The sequence below is a fragment of the Pseudonaja textilis genome, chromosome 13 (genome assembly GCF_049901715.1).
Source record: "Pseudonaja textilis isolate UNSWEBS1 chromosome 13, rPseTex1.2, whole genome shotgun sequence".
Lineage (NCBI taxonomy): Eukaryota > Metazoa > Chordata > Lepidosauria > Squamata > Elapidae > Pseudonaja > Pseudonaja textilis.
The window spans coordinates 15,365,866-15,386,475 of NC_142002.1; the positions used below are offsets into that span (position 1 = coordinate 15,365,866).

The 20,610-nt window shown below is 44.2% G+C and overlaps 2 protein-coding genes and 1 long non-coding RNA gene across 7 annotated transcripts in view; 1 reads left to right on the forward strand and 2 right to left on the reverse strand.

The window, feature by feature from the left end:
* Positions 1-1,761, reverse strand: part of MYO5C (myosin VC) — a 50,276-nt gene extending 48,515 nt beyond the window's left edge. For both annotated transcript variants that reach the window (XM_087941904.1, XM_087941903.1), the window contains exon 1: positions 1,619-1,761. In XM_087941904.1, the coding sequence (XP_087798030.1) occupies positions 1,619-1,645 (27 nt within the window). In that variant the 5' untranslated portion in view covers positions 1,646-1,761. The remainder of the gene's footprint in view (positions 1-1,618) is intronic.
* Positions 1,762-1,796: 35 nt separating this feature from the next.
* On the forward strand, positions 1,797-6,481 carry LOC148124733 (uncharacterized). The gene is made up of 4 exons (XR_015745155.1): positions 1,797-1,975; positions 4,016-4,147; positions 5,238-5,308; positions 6,008-6,481. It is a non-coding gene; the product is annotated as an uncharacterized LOC148124733 (long non-coding RNA).
* The window catches only part of MYO5A (myosin VA), a 65,817-nt gene continuing 48,525 nt past the window's right edge, over positions 3,319-20,610 (reverse strand). For all 4 annotated transcript variants that reach the window (XM_026709606.2, XM_087941899.1, XM_087941898.1 and 1 more), the window contains 8 exons: positions 18,753-18,899; positions 17,792-17,946; positions 16,159-16,248; positions 15,167-15,317; positions 13,164-13,446; positions 11,602-11,776; positions 9,661-9,741; positions 3,319-7,971 (listed from right to left, as the gene is read on the reverse strand). In XM_026709606.2, coding sequence (XP_026565391.1) covers positions 7,819-7,971; positions 9,661-9,741; positions 11,602-11,776; positions 13,164-13,446; positions 15,167-15,317; positions 16,159-16,248; positions 17,792-17,946; positions 18,753-18,899 — 1,235 coding nt within the window. In that variant the 3' untranslated portion in view covers positions 3,319-7,818. The remainder of the gene's footprint in view (positions 7,972-9,660; positions 9,742-11,601; positions 11,777-13,163; positions 13,447-15,166; positions 15,318-16,158; positions 16,249-17,791; positions 17,947-18,752; positions 18,900-20,610) is intronic.

The following is a 20,610-nucleotide window of genomic DNA, read 5'->3' on the forward strand; positions in this document are numbered from 1 at the left end:
AGGAAAGGAAGAACGTTGAAAAGGGGGGAAGAAACAGGAAAAGAAAAAATAGAGATGATGGTGGCAAAAGAAAGAAAGAGAGGGGGAGAGGGGAGGAAAGAAGGAAGGAAGGAAGGAAGGAAGGAAGGAAGGAAGGAAGGAAGGAAGGAAGGAAGGAAGAAGAAGAAAGAAGAGAAGAGAAGAGAAGGAAGGAAGAAGGAAGAAGGAAGGAAGAAAAGAAAGAAAGAAAGAAAGAAAGAAAGAAAGAAAGAAAGAAAGAAAGAAAGAAAGAAAGAAAGAAAGAAAGAAAAAAGAAAGTGGAGGGCGAGGATGGGAGGGAGGTGGGAGCGGGGAGAAAGAGAGAGAGAAAGAAAGAAGAGTTCTCCACTCCTCTACTCGTTGCAGAATACCTTATGCCACCAGACTTGAAATTCTAGATCTGGAAAACCTTGAATTAGGTCGTCTTCTGTCTGATCTAAGTATGGTATATAAAATCATACGTTGCAATGTCCTACCTGTCAATGAATACTTCAGCTTCAGCCACAACAATACAAGAGCAAACAATAGATACAAACTCAAGGTTAATCGCACCAAACTCGATTGCAGGAAATACGACTTCAGCAACAGAGGGGTCAATGTCTGGAACACTCTACCTGACTCTGTGGTTTCTTCCCCAAACCCCCAAAACTTTAAACTTAGACTGGCTACTATTGACCTCACCCCTTTCCTAAGAGGGCTGTAGGGGACCTGCATAAGTGCACCAACGTGCCTACCATCCCTGTCCTATTGTTTCTTTTTCTTATATGTACCCATTTCATGTATCCATAACTATGTATATATGTTTTCTTAAGTTTTTGCGGGTATTTATATGCATGGTATTCAGCTTTGTTCGGGTATTTTCCCACGTCATTATAGTTGTGCTTTAAAAGTGGGAAAATACCTGAACAAAGCTGAATACCATAACTATGTATATACTTATACCTATGATCTTGTAAGCGATTGACAAATCAAAAGAAATAAAAAAAAAAAAGAAAGAAAAGAAAGAAAGAAAAGAAAGAAAGAGGAGGGGAGGGAGAAAGAGAGAGAGAGAGAGAGAGAGAGAGAGAGAGAAAGAAAGAAAGAAAGAAAGAAAGAAAGAAAGAAAGAAAGAAAGAAAGAAAGAAAGAGGGGAGGGAGGGAGAGGAAGGAAGGAAGGAAAGAGAGAGAGAGAGAGAGAGGGGAAGGAAGGAAGGAAGGAAAGAAGGAAGAGGGGGAAGGTGGAAGGAGGAAGATAGAGGAAAGAAGGAGGGAGGGAGGAGAGAAAGAAAGGGGAGAGAGCGGGGGAGAGCGCAGGGTCAAACTCCGGGGTGCAAAGCAGCCTTTGGGGGGTCGAACGGCCTTCCTTCGGCGTTCCCAGCCCGCGGCGCAGCGTCGAGCGCCGCTCCAAACGTCCCTCCCGGCTCCGTCCCACCTGCCGCGGCGGCCGCCTCCTCCTCCTCCACCCCGGATGGCTCCGCCGGGGCACGCCCGGCCTTTTGGCCGCTTCTCGCCAGCTGGCGGGGACGGCCGCGGCACCGGCAGCCGGAGCCTTCCCGGGGCTGAGCGAGGAGACCCCGGCGGGAGGGTCCCCGCAAGGCGGAGCGGCGCCTCTGCCTCCTACCTGCGTGTACAGGTCGGCCAGCGCCATCGCGGCGGCGGCGGCGGCGGGGAAGGTGAGCGCCCTGCCCCTTGCTCCGCTCTCGCCGGCCGGAGGTGGGGCTCCGCGCCGCCGCCTCCCAGCCGGAGCGCCACGTTTGTTTGCTGGCTGGCCGCCTCCGAGGAGGGAGCTGCCTTCGGGACGGCCGGGCCCCCTCCGCGGGGGAGGGGGGAGATGGAAAGGAGGGGTGGGTGGGTCTCCCCGGCAGGACCCCGGTGGCCGCTGCTTTTATCCTGAGTGGATCTCCAGAGCTTGGCTTTGCCTGCCAGCTCCACTCCCCGTCTCCAACCCAGGGGGTTGTGGATTCACACGTGAACCTAGGTAAGGAGAGGAGAGAGACAGACAGGCGAACAGGTAGGGGTGGGTGGAAAGGGTAGGATAGGATAGGATGGGATAGGTAGATAATGAGTAGATGGATGGATAGATATGAATGTAGAATGATGTGGAGAGATAAGAGTGAGAAAGAGACAGATAGAAAGACAGACATGGATGTATAGATGGATGGAGATAGATCAATAATGGGTGGATGGATGGACGAGTGGATGGACAGAAGATAGACAGACAGCCAGACAGGATATGAATGTAGAGTGATGTAGAGATAAAGAGACAGATAGACAGACAGACATGGGTGAATAGATGGATGGAGACAGATTAGATGAATAATGGGTGGATGGATGGATGGACAGAAAGATAGGTAGGTAGGTAGGTAGGTAGGTAGGTAGACAGACAGGCAGGCAGGCAGGCAGACAGACAGGATATGAATGTAGAGTGATGTAGATAGAGTGAGAAAGAGACAGATAGAAAGACAGACATGGGTGTATAGATGGATGGAGATAGATAAGATAGGTAGGTAGATAGGTAATGGGTGGATGGATGGGTCGATGAGTGGATGGATGGAAAATAGACAGATAGATAGGAATGTAGAGTGATGTAGAGATAGAATGAGAGAGACAGACAGACATGGATGTAGAGTGATTTAGAGAGAAAAAGAGACAGACATGGGTGTATGGATGGATGTAGATAGATATGGAGAGATAACTTTATTATCACTTTGAATGTACTCTAATTGGCATACATTAAAATGAAATTCCGTTGCATCCAGCTCTCAAAGGGTCACCACCACATAATATTTATACACCACATAAGTGGCCTCTAGCAGCAATGCTGGCCTATCACCTCCCCTGCCACTCCCCTCCCCTCCCCCCGCGCCTCAGCAAACTGGCACAAAAAAGTATGCACATTTTTGAATTGCTCAGGACCATCATGTCTGAAGTTCTGACAAGTATCCAAAATTAGTCCAGATGTTCTGCATACCAAATATGTAGGTACCTGTAGCCTAAAAGCTATCGCTCCCTCCTGGCTTTGGGGGTGTTTTTACGTGCACCCCCTTTTAAAAAAACACAAAGGCCATTGTCACCATCTTTTGTGTACTTTTCGATGCAGAAATGGCTGGGGGCAAAATGCAGGTATCCAATGCAAGTGATGGCATTTTGGAATATAGGACTTTTCAAAAGCAACTTTAAAGGACAGATTTTCATAGGGGCAGCCATTAATTGGACCCAACGCACACTGGGATAAGTTAATGGATAGGATACCGTAATATCTTACATTATTGCTGAATTCATCCTTCCAACAAATAACCTTTCATACAAGAGACCGAAGAATAAAGACTTTTTAGCGTTTCCTTTTATTTGGACATTTCTTCTATGATACAGCATTTACGAAGCATACATTTATTATGTCAGACACCATGACAATTCCAAGCTTAAGTCATTCAGATTAAACATTTTGGTTTCTATCTACGGCTAGTGGGTAAAAGACCTCAAACCCTGTTGTTTTTGCTTCAAAAGGAATTGCAAGTTTAAAAGGAGAATGATCCAGCGATTTACAAAAGGAAAAAACAACAACAGTTGAAATGTGTCCAGTTTTGAAAGTCTCAAAAGAAAAAAAAGAAACAGTGGGTTGAGATAGTAAACTAACTGAAAAGCGTTGCTTTGAGAAAAAAAAACGTGATTGGGATCAAGAATACTCTATATCTGTGTGTAGACCTGTAATTGTGGTTTATTTTGCTAAAATCTGCTGTGGGTGAGGTTGATGTTCTGGGACAACCTGCCCCACAAAAGCTTTATATCAGCAGGAAAGACCTATTATGAATAGTGCAAATTTATTGTGACCAATATCTGATGCACAAAGCGTTGTACATGCGGAACAGACAAATCAATGCCTCCAGCCCTCTTGGGACATCCTGGGAGTTGGGCAACCAACAAACAGGCCCAGCACAAGCAAGAAAAAAAGGCTGTGTGATCAAAGCAAGCATGTTTTGAATACAGTGCATTTAATCCTTACTTGCAACTTTCTTAGGGGCTTTAAAGGGATTGCAAGACTCCGTAAAACAAAAATTGTTCAAGACTAGCAAGGAACATTCTTCCAATCGCAAGATTCCATTGTAGGAGCCGCTGGAAGAAAAGCAAAAACTACCTGAAACCTAATGAGGTAATATTGGAAGGAATATTTTGGGTCTATACGTCTCAAAAGCACGCTTGGGGAGAATGGGAAATCATAGGATATCAGTTAAAAATAAGAGATGGCAACACGTCCACACTAAAATAACATGATTGTGTTTTAAAGGTGGGGAAAAAAATAAGCAAAATTCGAATTGTGTTAGATGCTACAAATTCTAACTTGAAAGCAGCTGGTTTTCTAGCAAGTAACAGTAAAATATTAGACCCAGAAAAAGTGCACATAAAATACTGATATGTAAAGGGTTGGATGAATTACAGTTAAACTCGGAACTCCTTTCAAACATGGAAAGCAGCATTCGGTTTTAATGTGACAGAAAGATATATTTAATTAGATTACACAGTCGGAGGATAATGCCGACAGGCATCCATCGCCCTTATTAGTAAACAAGATACAATAAGGCTTTTATACAAATAAAACACAAAATTAAAAACCATATATCTAAACGATGTCATCATCGCTTTTGGAATTGTCAAATTCTTGAAAAAACAAGTTATTCAGTTGAAATGAAAAAGCAGGCTTCCAGTAGTGGAAACTAATTGGGCTGCTAAGCTTTGAAAAGCAGAGCTGTCCCCTTACATAATTTCTGCTACAGCCTTTTCATTATGCAGCAGGGATGTCCAACCTTGGCTATTTTAAGGCCCGTGGACTTCAAACTCCCAGAATTCCCCAGGCAGCATGACTGGCTCGGGAATTCTGGGCATTGAAGTCCACAAGTCTTAAACTTTGTCAAAGTTGGACACATCTGTTGTGCAGTATGCTAAGAATCCAGTGAGAAGTTTAGTGTACTTTGCCATCTGAGTAGCCATCTAAGATTCTGAACATGAACTCTCATAATCCACAACTAGTGTGGCAAATCCGCAAATCTCGCTAGGAGCATGGGTGTAAAACTTGGGCGGTGGGGGGGGGGGAAGATAACACCCCCAAGGCAATCGCCAATGCCAAATGGTGTCCCCAGTTCAGCAAAGCAGATCCAGCATCTCCGAAAAGTTCTTTGATGCTCCATAATTGCCCTAAAGATGACTGATCAAAACTATTCTTTTGTATTTTTACCTTCTCTAAGAAAGGTGTTTTGGACGCCTATTGTTTGACTGCACACCACACACCCACAGAAACTGACCACACAACAAACAGGTAATTGACTAATTTACACCTGTGGCTGGGAGATTATGAGAATAGAGTCCAGATCATTTAGGAAGCCATTAGGGTGGAAATGGCCACTCTAGGATCTCAACTTTCAGCTCCTTTGTGGTATCAAGCCCCAACTGGCCAGAGCCAGAAGAAGTGTACCTTTGAATAGAGCATTTTAAAATAATCCTAGGAGGGACACACTCTCTTAGTCACTTTTGTAAACATAGTGCCAGTTATAAAAGAAAATGCACATTTTCAAGTAAAGACCTATTAATTATCATAAATAAAGAACATGTATTAAAGGCAATACTTGAGTACCTGAATATTTCTTTTTTTTTAAAAAAAAAATCAGAGCATTTGCTTCCCTTCCCACAATAAAAAAAATGAAAAAAAATGGGGAAGGCCCCCCAAAACAGGCCTCTTTTATTTACCTCAACAATGTCCCTGTCAGTCACATCTCTTTCGCACATGAAAACCTATTTAAACCTGTTTCAAGTGACAGCATCTTTTAGGTGCAGAGAAATTAAGTCCAGGACTAGACCAATTTAATAATGTGCATTTTACAGCAGAGATATGTTTGAAAATAAACATCATTCAATTGTTAGGATAAATTAAAATATTGCACATGGCAGTCTCGGGATATGTAATGTCATCTTTTGTATTTCTGATCATCACTGACCGTACCTGTATTTTTTTTTTAAGGGAGCCTGGGGAACTTTAAGTGAAGGTCCACAAATATTTCAAAATGTCAGTTTCACACTGAGGAAAATCATGACAACTTTTCTATCAACAGCCTGAGAGATTTCGGCAAAATCTTTTCATCAGATTGTATTCATAATGTGTCTAAATGAAATGTTCCCATGGAAACAGAAAATGAATATTTCCTTTTGTTTAATAAACTAGGTCCAAATCAGGGATAGTATTACATTTTTAAAAAAGGAATGTGTAGCAAGCTTTTAAGAAAATTGTAAGATTGGGAGTGGTGCTAATGGTAGGGGAATACTATCTTTTCCAGGATTAAATGTTTGAGGCGCATTTAAGATGAACTCTTTCCCTATAAAGGAAAAAACCTCTTCCCCACCTCCAAAATAAATATTACACACTCTCATTACACATCTGGCAAATAAAACACAAAAAGCAACATATACCAAAACAATAAATAAATATAAAACATAATATTGTTGGGTTGGTTCTTTTGACTTTAGAAAACAGGTTTCTTAGATTGTGCTTAAGTTATCATTTCCTGTTACTACTTATATGCTTCTTGACACTGGCATAAACCTTATTAAAAGACCAGACTATTAAAAGTTAAAGTGATTTTATAAACCTGCATTTCTGTTCCTTAAGAATTATTGTACATTTAAAAGAACACCACAGACTGCGACACTTCTGATATGGTTTGAAACAGTACTAACAAGCAGCTCTATTGTACCAGAACGTAAATCAAAATATTTTTCATTAATTCATCATTTATGTCACACCCTGACATAAATAGGGAGGCAATCAATTGACCTGATCAATTATCTCTAAGGTTGAAACCTATTAAAAAAAAAACTTATTTAACCTTGCCCTAATGAATGGTGCTTTCTAAGAGTATGACTATTTCTATTTATTTCAATGGTTTTTATGGTTTGTACAGGCAAAATGCCTGATCAGTGATACTGTATGTTGTCTGTCTCTGTTAAATTTTCAGGTCTTTGAAATATATATATTTATACATGTATATGTGTGTCTGTGTTTATATACACATACACAGAAGCTACCCCTAATATTTCCATCCTTCTCTGGAAAATCACACCTGGCTGATCAGTGATTAAACTGGCAAATCACTTGTCACTTAAATATGCTGAAATGCCTTACAAGGAGCTTTAACGTAGAAACACATTATGGATTGGAGGTAACGCACTCACACCATTGCACTGGAATGACGCCGTTCCACTCAGTGGAGACACAGACTGTTTTCTACCAAAAAAAAAAGCGTACGTGTAAAATACAGATTATAGGGATTATCAGAACCGTTAAAACTGAGAAGACTCCTCTTCCCACAATTGTAATTTCTGCCACCAGATGCACATGATAATTTTGGGGTCTTAATATGGAAAAGAAAAAGGAAAACCCATCGCGGTTTATCCGTCACAGGCTGATTTTGGCGTACAAGGCAAATATAAGACAACTTGCAACCAACTGTGGAGCGGGAGGGGTGGAAGAGAGAGAAACACTAAGGTGTGTACTAATATTTTTCTTAACCTGAAAACTTTAGGTAGGCCTCAGCACGGAACGGGTGAATTTCTACAAATGTGCAGTGGTTTCTATCAGCTTCCGGTGGTGAGAGAATGTTGACGACGCATTCCAGTTTTCTGCAATGCAGTTTGAGAGCACATACTTGATTCCCTTCCAGTCTCTTCCCGCCATTCCTCCCCAAACCCCCAATGGCTTCTGAACTCAATTTATTTTCAGCGTTAAAGAGATTATGGGTAGAAATGGGCGGTTGACAGCTTCCCTCGGCCTTGGGTTCAGACCCGAGTGATGAATCCTAGACCCAAACTTGCTGGGATCTGGATAGTTTCTAACGCGAGAGAGGAAGGGCTGAACGGGAAAGTGACGGGGAAAATATGTTTAGCATCCATGAGGAGTTGAGGAGAATCCTTCCGGTCTCGCATACGCAGCTGCAAAGAGAATAATGGATCACGTTAGTGTCTTGGTTTGGGCTCCAACAAATCCACCTCATTCAAAGCAAAAGTCTCTAGCCGCATCTCAGAAAAAGTAAATTGGTTTATTAGAAATTGCCATGTTGGCGCGTGGCTGGGTGCAGTCAATATACTAAATTACATCATACATTTCCCCCTTGACCCTGGTCTTTCCCCCACCCCCTGGATGTGATTTCTCCAATAGGACACATCCGTCTCCAAGATTCATCCATCACGCTCTCCAATAACCTTCTTATGCTCCAACAACTTTAGGATGCTGAGTTGATTATCTAGGCATTTAAGGAATGACTTGTTTTTTCCCACTCTCTTTTTCTGGCAGCTAAAAAGACCAAAGGAGTATCTCTTTAGTTGACAGTCTTGTTTAAATAAAGGTAGTCCTCGGCTTGCAACAGTTCTTCTTAGGGACTGTTCAAAGTTACAACGGCACTGGAAAAAGAGTGAGTGGTGGCCGTTTTTCACGTTTTTTATGACCGTTGCAGCATTCCCCATGGTCACATGGTCAGATGCTTGGCAATCGACTCGCATTTATGATGGATGAAGTGTCCCGGGGTCTCACGTGACCCCCTTTTGTGACCTTCTGACAAGCAAAGTCCATGGGGAAGCAAGATTCACTTAACAACCGGGTTACTAACTTAACAACTGCAGTGATTCACTTAGCAACGGAGACAAGAAAGGTCCTAAATTGGGGCAAAACCCAGTTTAAAAATGTCTCACTTAACAACAGAAATTTGGAGTTCAAGTGGGGTCATAAGCCCAGGACAACCTGTACCCAGGTGGACATTCTACCCAAGATTGTTTGAATTATATACATTTTTAAAAAACCCAATTCTATTCTTATTTTTCAAAAGAACGAAAGACAAGATGTTGTTTGAAAGTAAATCTGCAGTGAATTTACCATAAACGCTGATAGATATTAAACACTCTTTTTGAAGGCACGAGCTTAGAAAGCAACATTTTCATCAGGGCTCCAGCATCCACCCCCATTCAAATCATGAGTCTAGCCACATCTCTCAGAGTTTAAAGAAGATTTAGTAGGAGTGAACATGCTGGTGCTACCTGGCTGTAGCAGACTCTGAGACACATCATTCATTTCACTCTTGACCCTGGTCTTCCCCACTCCCTGGAGGTATATTCTCCAATGGGACACGTCCATAGCCAAGAGTCATCAATCATGCTCCCTAATAATAATCTTGCGTGCCAGAAGCTTCGGTCGCCTAGACATGATCTATGAAGCATTTAAAGAATGCAATACTTTCCCCCTTCCCTTTCTGCTGGCAACTCTAAAACACCAGAGAAATATTTTTGAGTTGACAGTTTTCATAGATTGCCTGTGGTTGTTGTACACTGTTCTTGAATGTTTTCATTAATACAATTTCGCCTCAATTTATTGATAAAGGACAAATGTTTGTTGTCCTTGTTCCTACCAGCTGAGTGTGCAAGAAAGTGCCTGGGAAAACTTTTCATTCCTCTTCCCAAAGGATCCATAAACACGGACCTATTGCTTCCATTAATATGAAAACATTTTCTTAGACACTCACACCTTTCCCCCAAAAAACTAAGCCAAGTCTTTGGAGGTAGGATGGTCCTTCTTACCACACTTCCAATATCAGTAGATACCACCCGTGAGACAAGAAAATAAAAATTTACCTGTATTGTCCGGATAAAAGACACAGACACTCTTTCTTCAAACTCATTAACGGGAGTATATAAGTTCAACACTTTCACAATCTAAAAGAAAAAAAGGAGAAGGTAATCCTAACAGATGCTTGCTATTTACCCCCAACAAATGTTTTAAATTTAAGTCACGGGAAACGTTAATCATGGTTTGATTGCAATAGGATCGCTCTAAATCAGAGGTCTCCAAACTTGGCAACTTTAAGACTTGTGGACTTCAACTCCCAGAATTCTGGGAGTTGAAGTCCACAAGTCTTAAAGTCGCCAAGTTTGGGAACCCCCTGCTGTAATCTAAGATAAAATCTACATTCAGCTTGAAATCTTAAATCACTTTGTAGGATCTTTAAAAAAAACAAACCAATCATCGTTGCTAAGCACAGTCTTTCAAGCGGTCTATCCTGTTTCAGTGGAGAGCAACGTTGGAATGCAAGTGGTCACAATCGTGCCAAACAGACATCGCGCTCCGTTCCGAAGGATTAAAAAGAAATCCTTCCCTCTAAAAGAACAAAGAGCGCCTTTCTATTCTTCTCCGTGAAATAAATCCTGGACCCAAAACGGAGACCTTTGTCTTTCATGTTGGCTGCATTCGGCAGAGGGGTTTGCAAAGCTTCCTCCTTTTCAATCTTTGAATTTTTATTATGGTTCGCCCTGCTGAGCTGAGCAAGCAGTGAACGCGAATTCCACCGGAAGAGCAAAATGGCAAAAGGCACAGAGAAGTGAAGCGTGCAGTCAACTCAGCCAGGGTGGTATAACAGAATAATGCAGTTGGAAGGGACCTTAGAGGTCTTCTAGTCCAACCCCCTGCTTAGGCAGGAAACCCTACACCACTTCAGACAAATGGTTGTACAATCTCTTCTTAAAAACTTCCAGTGTTGGAGCATTCAGAACTTCTGGACGCAAGTTGTTCCATTGATTAATTGTTCTAACTGTCAGGGAATTTCCTCCTTAGTTCTAAGTTGCTTCTCTCCTGGATTAGTTTCCACCCTTTGCTTCTTGTCCTGCCTTTAAGGTGCTTTGGAGAATAGCTTGACTCCCTCGTCTGTGTGTGGCAACTCCTTAGATATTGGAACACTGCCATCATGTCACCCCTAGTCCTTCTCTTTATTAGACTAGATCAGGGGTGTCAAACTCAAGGCCCAGGGCCCGAATCCAGGGTTCTTAAATCTGGCCCTGGAAACAGCAAAGGACCAGCCAGCGGTTCCTCTGCCAGCAAAAATGGAGCTCGCGAGGGCTGCGTGTAGGACCCCCCGAGCTCCGTTTTTGCCGGCAGAGGGTTACAGGAGGTCGTCCCAACCAAAAACGAAGCTTGGGGTCCCCTTTTCACTGGCAGAGCCCTTGGGCCAACGCAGGCGCCTCCCCAACCCAAGTGATGTCACGCTGGCCATGCTCCCCACCCAGCCCACCAAGGTCACAAACACAACCTCGATGCGGCCCGCCATGAAATTGAGCTTGACACCCCTGGACTTCGAGCCAAGCTTCAAAAACTTCGAAGGATTTATTAGGAACAAACGTGCCTGCATGACCCGTGTGAAGCCGATTCTGGGACACATAATTTACTATCACCTATGACCCTGTTTCCCCTCCCCCCAACCTTTCTGGGTGTATCATAATTCATATTCTCCAGCTGAAACCCCTTCATAGCCGAGAGTCATCAATCACGTTCTCCAATTAAGAGATTTTTGGGGGCAGAAACTCCGGTCACTTAGTTACAATCTTTGCAAGATAAGAATGGGATGCACTTTCGGTTTTAAACTGCCCCGCTGCACCTCCAAATTTCTCCCCCCCACCCCCTACTTCAGGGCAACCCTAGAAATGTTTTATGAGTTGACACCCAATTCCTGCAACAGGTCATCCTACGTTTTAGCCTCCAGTCCCCTAATCATCTCCGTTGCTCTTGTCCAGGAAGAGGGTTACCTGGGCGGTAGTCAATGCGTGGCACATAGAGCAGATGGCGCCTGCGTCCTCTTCGGTCTTCTTTTTTACTTGCAGCAGCTGAGCAGCCTGGATCAAGGGCTCCAGGGTCTCCTTTGCACCGCTGGTCATCAGGTTTTTGTCACGAAGCCATTCTTCCAGCTGGCTTACGTTGTACCTGCGGGGTTGATGGGTTTTGGGAAACAAAAAATAATAATTCAATCAAAAACCTTTCACAACTTTTTAAAGTCAGTCTGCCTAAGTGGAAATTGTTTTCTCGAGGCATGCTTGCTCAGTAGCCCTTCAATCCTGTTAATCATTAACAAAACTAGTTCGTTACGAGGGAAAGAGCAGCTCCTTGTTGTGGTCAAGAATGCTCAGAATACCTTTAGAAGACGAAACAAGGAATGAACATTTCCCTAATTCCTACTTTTTCTGGTACTTCACGTGAAATTTGATAGAGGGAAATGTTTCCCATTGAGCTGTGTTCAGTTAGCGGGGGGGGACGACAAGGTTTTGATTCAGATAGAAAAACATACTGGTCTGTTCTGGAATTCTGATTTTTAAATAGTTAATAGACTTTTTCTCTGACCTCTCTGTTCCTTTGTTGTTGTTTTTTCCCCATTTCTAACAATTTGTAAGTTACCAAGAACAGCCAAGAATCAGGCGGCAGTTAAATGTAATCGATGATCATTACTATTATTATGAATCAGCATACGAAAAGAAAGTTATTTGTCAGGGTATCCCATTTACAGCATCACATTTGTTACGGTTAGCCGGCAGCAGGTGCGGATGGCTGAGGAGAGTGAGGACTCAGATGAGGGGCCAGGACCATCAGGGAGTGGACTGCTGCCTTCAGAGATTGTGGGGGCTGGCAGCAGTGATGAAGAGGTTCCCGAGGAGCCTGTGCCAAGTGCACATAAACACAGGATTGATCGTAGGAGAGAGCAGTTACAGCAGCACAGGCGACTCGGGAGTAAGGCTGCAAGGTAATGGCCCCTCCCTCAAGAGGATAAAAGCCAGGTTTGGAAAAGCGTTCTTTGCAGACAGCAAAGAAGCTCTGAAGTTCAACTTGCGGACAACTTAGTTCATGTTTGGATAATCTTGTAAATTAGTCCTTATCTCTGGGTTTTTGGCAGCCTTGACTAACAAATTGGCAAGGCTCTTTCTTGTCAGAGCTAATTAGTGGAAAGGAACAGAATTCGTTATTAAACCTTAAAAGGTGGGGGCTGCTGCCTTTGCTCTTTGGGATCCCAGTTGGGTCAGAACAACGTTAGAGTTCAAACTACAGGCACCCTTTGCTTAACAGTTGCCCTGTTTAGTGACTGTTTATCCGAGAGAGATGCTTTCAGAAATACACATCCGTGCATCCTTCATTCATTCTGCACAGAAATATGGCAGGCTAACCTTCACAGCTAGAGACCTGCCTGCTTGGTAAACAAATGTTTCAGCCCAGCAAGACCTGCAGGTTAAGAACAGAGCTGACTCAAAATAACCCCCTGCTCAGCCAAGAAATGGATCCCAAAGGACTTAAGATCTTCGGAAAGAGAAGAGATCTCCCCCACCTGATCTGCATTCCTTTGCTCCAGGAGCACATGTCCTTCCGCAGCAGAAGGTTATTGAGGGTCACGGCCCCAATGATGTAGAACATCTGTTTGACCACCTGCTTGATCAGTTCAGGGTCCATGCCGTGCTGGCACATGATGGAGTGGAAGGTGTTCAGCTGACGGAGGATGGAATCCAGGGTGTAGGTCCCTTCGTCGGCGATGCTAGAGGTTCTCTTTCGAAGGCCGGTGGGTTTTACCCCCGACACTCCTTGGATGGTTTCGTGCTCCAACATGCCTGAAACTGAGAAAAGGGGGTCACATTAACTCAACTGAGGAATAACTCCGAAACAAATGAAGCAGGGATAAACGATGACAAATATTCCTTAAAAAAATTGAAAATAAGGAAGTAAGGACACCGTTAACGAGAAAACAACTGTGGCACAGGAACACGTCAAACTAAAATGAAAGCAAATGTCCAGTTCATTACTAACCCCCCAAAAAATCTACTGAAACAGGCAAGTCTTGACCAAATCATATTCCTTTAATGACTCTATAACCCCTTGCGAGGTGATGTCTGGGCAACTGAATGGAGCTGACTGTTTGCTGGCCGGATGCCCTTCCTGTCACCAATGCGGAGGTTTTTTCCCCCCAGCAGATACATTCTCATTGTACCCAGAGAGAGAAATTTCCGTCTCTCCCTAGGATCGAACTCCCAGCCTCCTGATTGTGAGGTGAGAGCTCCACCTCTAGGCCACCGCACCAGCAAGTCTTCTCCAAATGGCCAAAGATAAACCTGGAATAGGACAAGCCACCTCAAGGAGAGTTACTCAAGCACTGCACAGACTAGCTACTGTTGGAAAGTCCGTAAGTGGCTCTTAAGAACCAGAAAACCTCTTTGGCGTCGGCCAGTTCTCAACAGACAGCTGTGCTGGGCCCTGTAAGCAGGGCACAGACATCATAAATACTGGTAGTCCTTGACGTACGACCACAGTTGAGCCCAAAATTTCGGCTGCTAGGTGAGACAGTTGTAAATATGAGTCAGTTGCCAAGCGTCTGAATTTTGATGACTTGACTATGGGGGTGCAGAAATGGTCATCAGCATGAAATATGATAAGACCTTTTTTCAGCGCCACTGTAACTTTGAGCAGTCATTAAATGAACTGTGGTAAGTCGAGGACTACCTGTAGTAGCTATAGACAGCCACTGCTTGATTTGCTTAATAACCCTAAGCATAACAGATAATCAGAGTTGGAAGGGACCTTGTAGGTCATCTAGTCCAACCCCTTGCCCAAGCAGGAGACCCGACACCATTTCTGACAAATGACAGTCCTGTCTCTTCTTGAAACTCTCAAGTGATGACGCTCCCACAATTTCTGAAGGCAACTTCTGTTCCATGGGTTGATTGTTCTCACTGTCAGAAAGTTTCTCCTTATTTCCAGGTTAAATCTCTCCTTGTTCAGTTTCCATCCATTGTTCCTTGTCTGGCCTACAGGTGCTTTGGAAAATAGCTTGACCCCTTCCTCCTCCTCTCTGTGGCAGCCCCTCAAATATTGGAAGACCGCTATCTTGTCTCCCCTGGTCCTTCTCCTTACTAGACTAGCCCAGCCCAGTTCATTGAACGTTTTATCCTCGTCTGCTAATCATCCTGGTTGCTCTTCTCTGCACTTTTTCTAGAGTCTCAACATCTTTTTATAGTGTGGTGACCAAAACTGGATGCAGTACTCTAGGTGTGATCTTACTAAGGCTTTATAGAGTGGTATTAGTACCTCACTTGATCTTGATCATATCCGTTTGTTAATGCAATTTAGGATTGCATTAGCACGTAGCAAAATTAACCTCTGAACTCGGCTTACACAATTGACACAAAACAAAATTCTTTCATTGCATAGTAATATTGATGGACATTATCAGAGAAAAATCCAAACGATGAAAATGACTTTCTTAATGAGAAACACACACCCCCCGCCCCACCAAAAAAATCTCCACTGGTTTTTCTCTCACGTCCTTCACTTTCGCCTTACCAATCATGGGCTGCAAAATATTCTCTAGAACTCGAACGAGTTGCTGGTAAATCTGGATGGCCAGGTCGCTTAATACTTGTCTGTACTCAGCAAGATCGAAATTAGTCAGGCAATGTTCGTTCTGACGAGTGGTGTTATGTTTCATAAACCCCTGAAGGCAGAGAGAGAAAGAATTTTTTTTTTTACATTAATGTATTTTATGCTGTCGCATTCAAACAGGTGAGGAGGATAATGACTTCTTTAAAAAAAATCCTTTGGGTGAAGAACAGTGTGGGTGTCATGACCCTGTTGGAATCTGATTCCAAGGGGGAGGTCGAACAGCTGATATGGAGTGGGAGTGTGGCTCCAGTGGTTGTGGAGGAAACTGGGGAAAGGCACAGTCCGGCTGGGCATTCAGAGGAAGACCCAGGCCCACCCTCTCTTCATCCTAGGACACGCAGGGAGGAACGGATAAGGGAGCAACGTGGGTTACGGTGGAGAAAAAGGCCCTGATTCCCTTCATTAGCTGCAGCTGGGAAAACAGGATTTAACAAGGGTGTTTGCGCACAGCACCTTGCTGGAAGCAAAGCGTGAATTATCTTTGTTTGTCTAGTCTTATCTGGGTTCCGGCGTCCTCCCAACTCTGTGTGTTTCATTATCTTTTGAAGTCTGTAATTCCTTATCCTGCCCTGTTTCATTAATTGCTGCAGTGTGGTTTGTGTTGGTTTTATTTATAATTTAGATGTACTTTGGGTTCGGACTGAATTTCTTCCCTTTAAAAACTGTTCTTGCCAGAGTTTTTTCTCCAGCCAATGACAACTGGACATTGGGGGCCAAGTTGCAGTTATTAAAGGGATTTTACCTACTCTTGTGACTTCGTTGCTTTTGTGCCACACCCCGGGTCATCACAGTGGCTAACTTTCTTTAAGCCTGCTAGAGGAATGAGACTCACTCCCACTTCAGACCTTCAAAGTGCTTTCACCAATGGAAATAAACCAAAACGGAGAACTTACTTCTTCACCGCTATACTGCTTCAAACAGTGCAAAAATCGGCATGTGTTGGACAGCCAGAAGGAGACCGTTTCAAAGTCATCGCCTCTTTTCTAAAAGCAAAAAAATACGAAATAATAATGAAAAGGCAGCGTGCATTAAAGGAGGTTTAAAACACAAGATTATTGACCATGGAACATTTCTTTTACAAAATATAAAAGGTACAGCAGCACTTCTACCGGGTTCTGTGTGCCTCTCTTTGACTGGAAGTTCTCAGTCATCCAGGTCACGAAAAGGCAGCTGGACTTTCGTTTTGTCTTGAAGACGTTTCGTTTCTCATCCAGGAAGGTTCAGTCAGGGCTGAAGAAGCTTCTTGAATGAGAGGCGAAATGTCTTCGAGGAAAAAACGAAAGTCCAGTTGCCTTTTTTTAAATCCATTTTTGAATCCATTTCTGCATCATGGAATCTGTCATGCCCCTGGTGGAGACTGACTCTGAGGAAGAGGAGGAACAGCCAACAGGGAGTGAAAGTGTGGCTCCAGAGGTGGTGGAGGAGGCTGGGGAAGGGCAGAGGCCGGCTGAGCAGTCAGAGGAGGACCCAGGCCCATCCCCTATCCATCCTAGGGCACGCAGAGAGGAGAGGATCAGGGAAAAGCGAGGTCTACTCGGGAGATTACCACGTTCCTCCTCGTGGCTTGCAGCTGGGAGCTATGTATATAAGTTTGTAACTGCATAGCCAGAATTGCTGGAGTCAAATTTAGTGCTTCCTTTGAATGAGGTTTATCTTTGTTGGCGTTCTTCCCATGGACTCTCCCCGGTTATTTTCCTGGAATGTATGATTAATTATCTTGGTTTGCTTCGGAACTCTCATCAATGCAGTTTGTTTTGGGTTTCCTTTTGCCTCATAATATATTTACTTTTGTGACTTTAAACTGTGCCTAATAAAACAGTGAGGTTGAGTTGAAGGCATTACTGGACTTTAATGTATGTTTTGGGTTATTTTGAGAGACTACAGGTCATCACAGAATCTGTGCCATGAATGGAGATGAGGCTAGGTCAGTGATGGCAAACCTTTTTGTTGTGGTGTGCCGTAAGTGCGCGTGTGCCGGCACCCACAATGCAATGTGTCCCCCCCTGCGCATGTACATGCAACACACTCCCCCTTAGCTGCATTTTGCATGCATGCACCTCCCAGCTGATTTTCGGCCTCCCAGAGGCTCAAGGGAAGCCTCTGCAGCCTTTGGAGGCCGAAAAATGGGCCTATTTTTCGGCCTCCAAATACTTGAAGTGACGAAACTGGAAGTACCAGAAGTGACGAAATGGGCCTGTTTTTTGGCCTGCAGCGGCTTCCCTCGAGCCTCTGGGAGGCCGAAGAAGGCCTCAAACAGGCTGAAAACCAGCTGGGAGGCACATACGTGCGCAGTGCAGGTAAGTTTGGCTGTGGCTCGCATACCCGCACAAATGGTTCTGCGTGCCACCTGTGAAACGTGTGCCATAGGTTCACCATCACGGGGCTAGGCTGTCCTTTATTATTCTAACAGAAAAATACGTTAGTTGCTGATCGCGTTTTCATGACAGAGTCCGTATGATACAGAGCTCATCAACAGTATTTTTAATAAACTCCGGAGTGACATTTCAATTGAAACCGTAAACTGACCTTCAAAATTTTTTTGATGCCGTTAATCGTAGAAGTCAGCAAGGATCTCACTTTTTGATCATCGTTAAGGTAGTCGGCGTGGCGAACGCACATGAACAAAATGTAAGCTGGCAGCCCTGGGATGAGATTTACTGCCACTCCACGAGGCTTCAGGTCTGAGGGAGGGAGAAGTCACAAAAAGGAACACAGGAATTCGTAAATCACTGTATTTAAAGGTAAAGGTTTCCCCTGTCCCAGTCGTGTCTAAGGGGCAGCGCTCATCTCTGTTTCTTAACCAAGGAGCCAGCCTTGTCCGAAGACATTTTCGTGGTCATCTGGCCAGCCAAAGGCACATAGAATGCTGTTCCTACCGAAGTGGTACCTATTTATCTACTTGTATTTGCATGCTTTCAAAGTGCTAGGTGGGCAGGAGCTGAGGTAAGGAATGGGAGCTGACAAGCTTTGAGCCATTGCGCTCCCTATATATTGCATCACTGTATTCAACATGCCCTAATAAAACAGCAGAGAGCCAGAAGTGGTTCAAGGGAACTAGGAATATATGAGTTCTTGTTCTGCCTTAGGTGAGAAGCAGACTACGGCACCCGACCAGCGTCTCTTAGCCCCCAGAGGGAAGCAATGGCAACCCACTTCTGAAAAAGCTTGCCAAGAACTTGTCCAGATTGACTCAAAAGCAAAATAATTTTTTTTAAAAAAGCCTTTTGAAGTAATACTACTTCTCTGTTCTTTTTAAATGGATGCTACTGATTCTATTCCAAGTTTGTTTTCCTTTGTGCAATCACCAATTTTTTTAAAAAATGACCTGGGCTTATTATAGAATAGGAGAGCATCAAGCTGTTGAAGGAGAGAATGGGAACCTGCTGTGCAGTAGACTTAACAATTAAATTGTACATAATGGGAAAAAAAGGACAAATGTTTGCAAAACTGCCACAGGGCGCATTTCATAAGCAGAAAGGCCTCTCACCTAAAATAAGATTCTTAATGAGTTTGGGTTCATCCTCTTTCTTGTACTCTAACATTCCTTGGAAGTCTTTCTCTTTCCTTGGAATATTCACGGGATGTATTGGCTCGTCAATGATTTGTCCCGGTGAAATGTTCTCCATCTGGCCCACTAAATCAAGGAAAAGAAGAGGGAACAGGAGGTGAACAAAAGCTTGATCTGACCCAGAAAGATGGCCCCGAACGGGGGGAGGAGAGGGAAGGAAGGAGGGGAGGAGAAGGAGAGGGTAGGAAGGAGAAGAGAGAAAAGGAAGGGGAGGAGAGGAGAGGGAAGGGGAAGGAGAGGGGAAGGGGAAGGGAGAGGGGAAGGAAGGGGAGGGAGAGGGGAGGAGAGGAGAGGGAGGGAAGGAAGGGGAAGGGAGGGGAAGGAAGGGGGAGGGAGAGGGGGGGAAGGGAAGGGGAAGGAAAGGGAAGGGAGAGGGGAGGAGAAGGGAAGGAAGGGGAGGAGAGGGGAAGGGAGAGGGAGGAGAAGGGAAGGAAGGGGAGGAGAGGGGAAGGGAGAGGGAGGAGAAGGGAGAGGAGAAGGAAGGAGAAGAGAGAAAAAGGAAGGGGAGGAGAGGAGAGGGAAGGGGAAGGGAGAGGGGAAGGAAGGGGAGAGGAGAGGGAGGAGGGGGAGGAAGGGAGGAGAGGAGAGAGAGGGAGAAGAAGAGGGAGAGGAGAGAACTATAAAACCCTCTAAAGGAAATAGTGGAACAATCATTCTGGGGAGGGGAGAAGTGCTAAAGGAATGCCCTCACCAGAAGAGTTAAAATCAAAAATATGCTCTGGAATGCTGATCAGCTGGAAACTTAACCTGTCTTTGTGTCAGTCTAGGACAATAAATACAACACACAGCAACCCTGGCTGAGGTTAGCCGGCAGCAGATCAATAACAGAAAGCTTCTAGAGTCCGGAGTTTCTACATAGTGCTGACATTTTCCCGGTCTGCCCGCATACCTTGTTGAGTTCAGGAACTCCGGAGCTGAAACGCAGACGTGCATTCTCGCCAGCACAGCGTGGCATTTAGCGTGGCAAAGGGAAGGCAATGATTTGATCTCGGCCACTCCTTTAATGTAATCTTTAAGAGAGCCCTTTCCCCCCCCCACCCTCAGGTGTGTGGTTGGGGAAAATGCCTTAGGAAGGGCGAAATACAACCAGGTGAAGAACACAGACTGGGTTATGAAGCGAACCAAGAGCAAACCTTGGGAACAGTTTCATGAGATTGCCTTGGGTGGCAAAACACGGCCTCTAGTCTTCTAAGGAGATTAGTTAGTTGGGAAAAAGCATCGCTCTCTCTTGCACCAGTATTTCTTTAGTTTTATTCTTTTATTTATTTATTAAGTTTGCCCATTTCGCCACCACATGGTTTGCTCCCCACTCCCTTCTAACACTGATGATGTTACCTAGTTGCCTCTCACCTGCACCTCTATAACTGTCTGGTTTGGTTCTGCAACCCAACAAGACAGACACAGACTCCAGAGGGTAATTAGGACTGCAGAAAAAACAATGGCTACCAACCTGCCTTCCATTGAGGACCTGTATATCCTGCACGAGTCAAAAAGAGGGCTGTGAAAATATTTACAGACCCCTCACATCCTGGACATAAACTGTTTCAACTTCTACTCTTAAAACGACGCTATAGACTGAGCCCTGCATACCAGAACAACTGGACTCAAGGACAGTTTTTTCCTGAACCCCATCACTCTGCTAAACAAATAATTTCTTCAACACTGTCCAAATATTTACAAAGTCTGCATTATTATTACTATTAATCCTCCCATCTTTCCTTTTACCCATCTTCTCCCACTTGTGACTGTATGACTGTAACCTTATTGCTTGTATTGA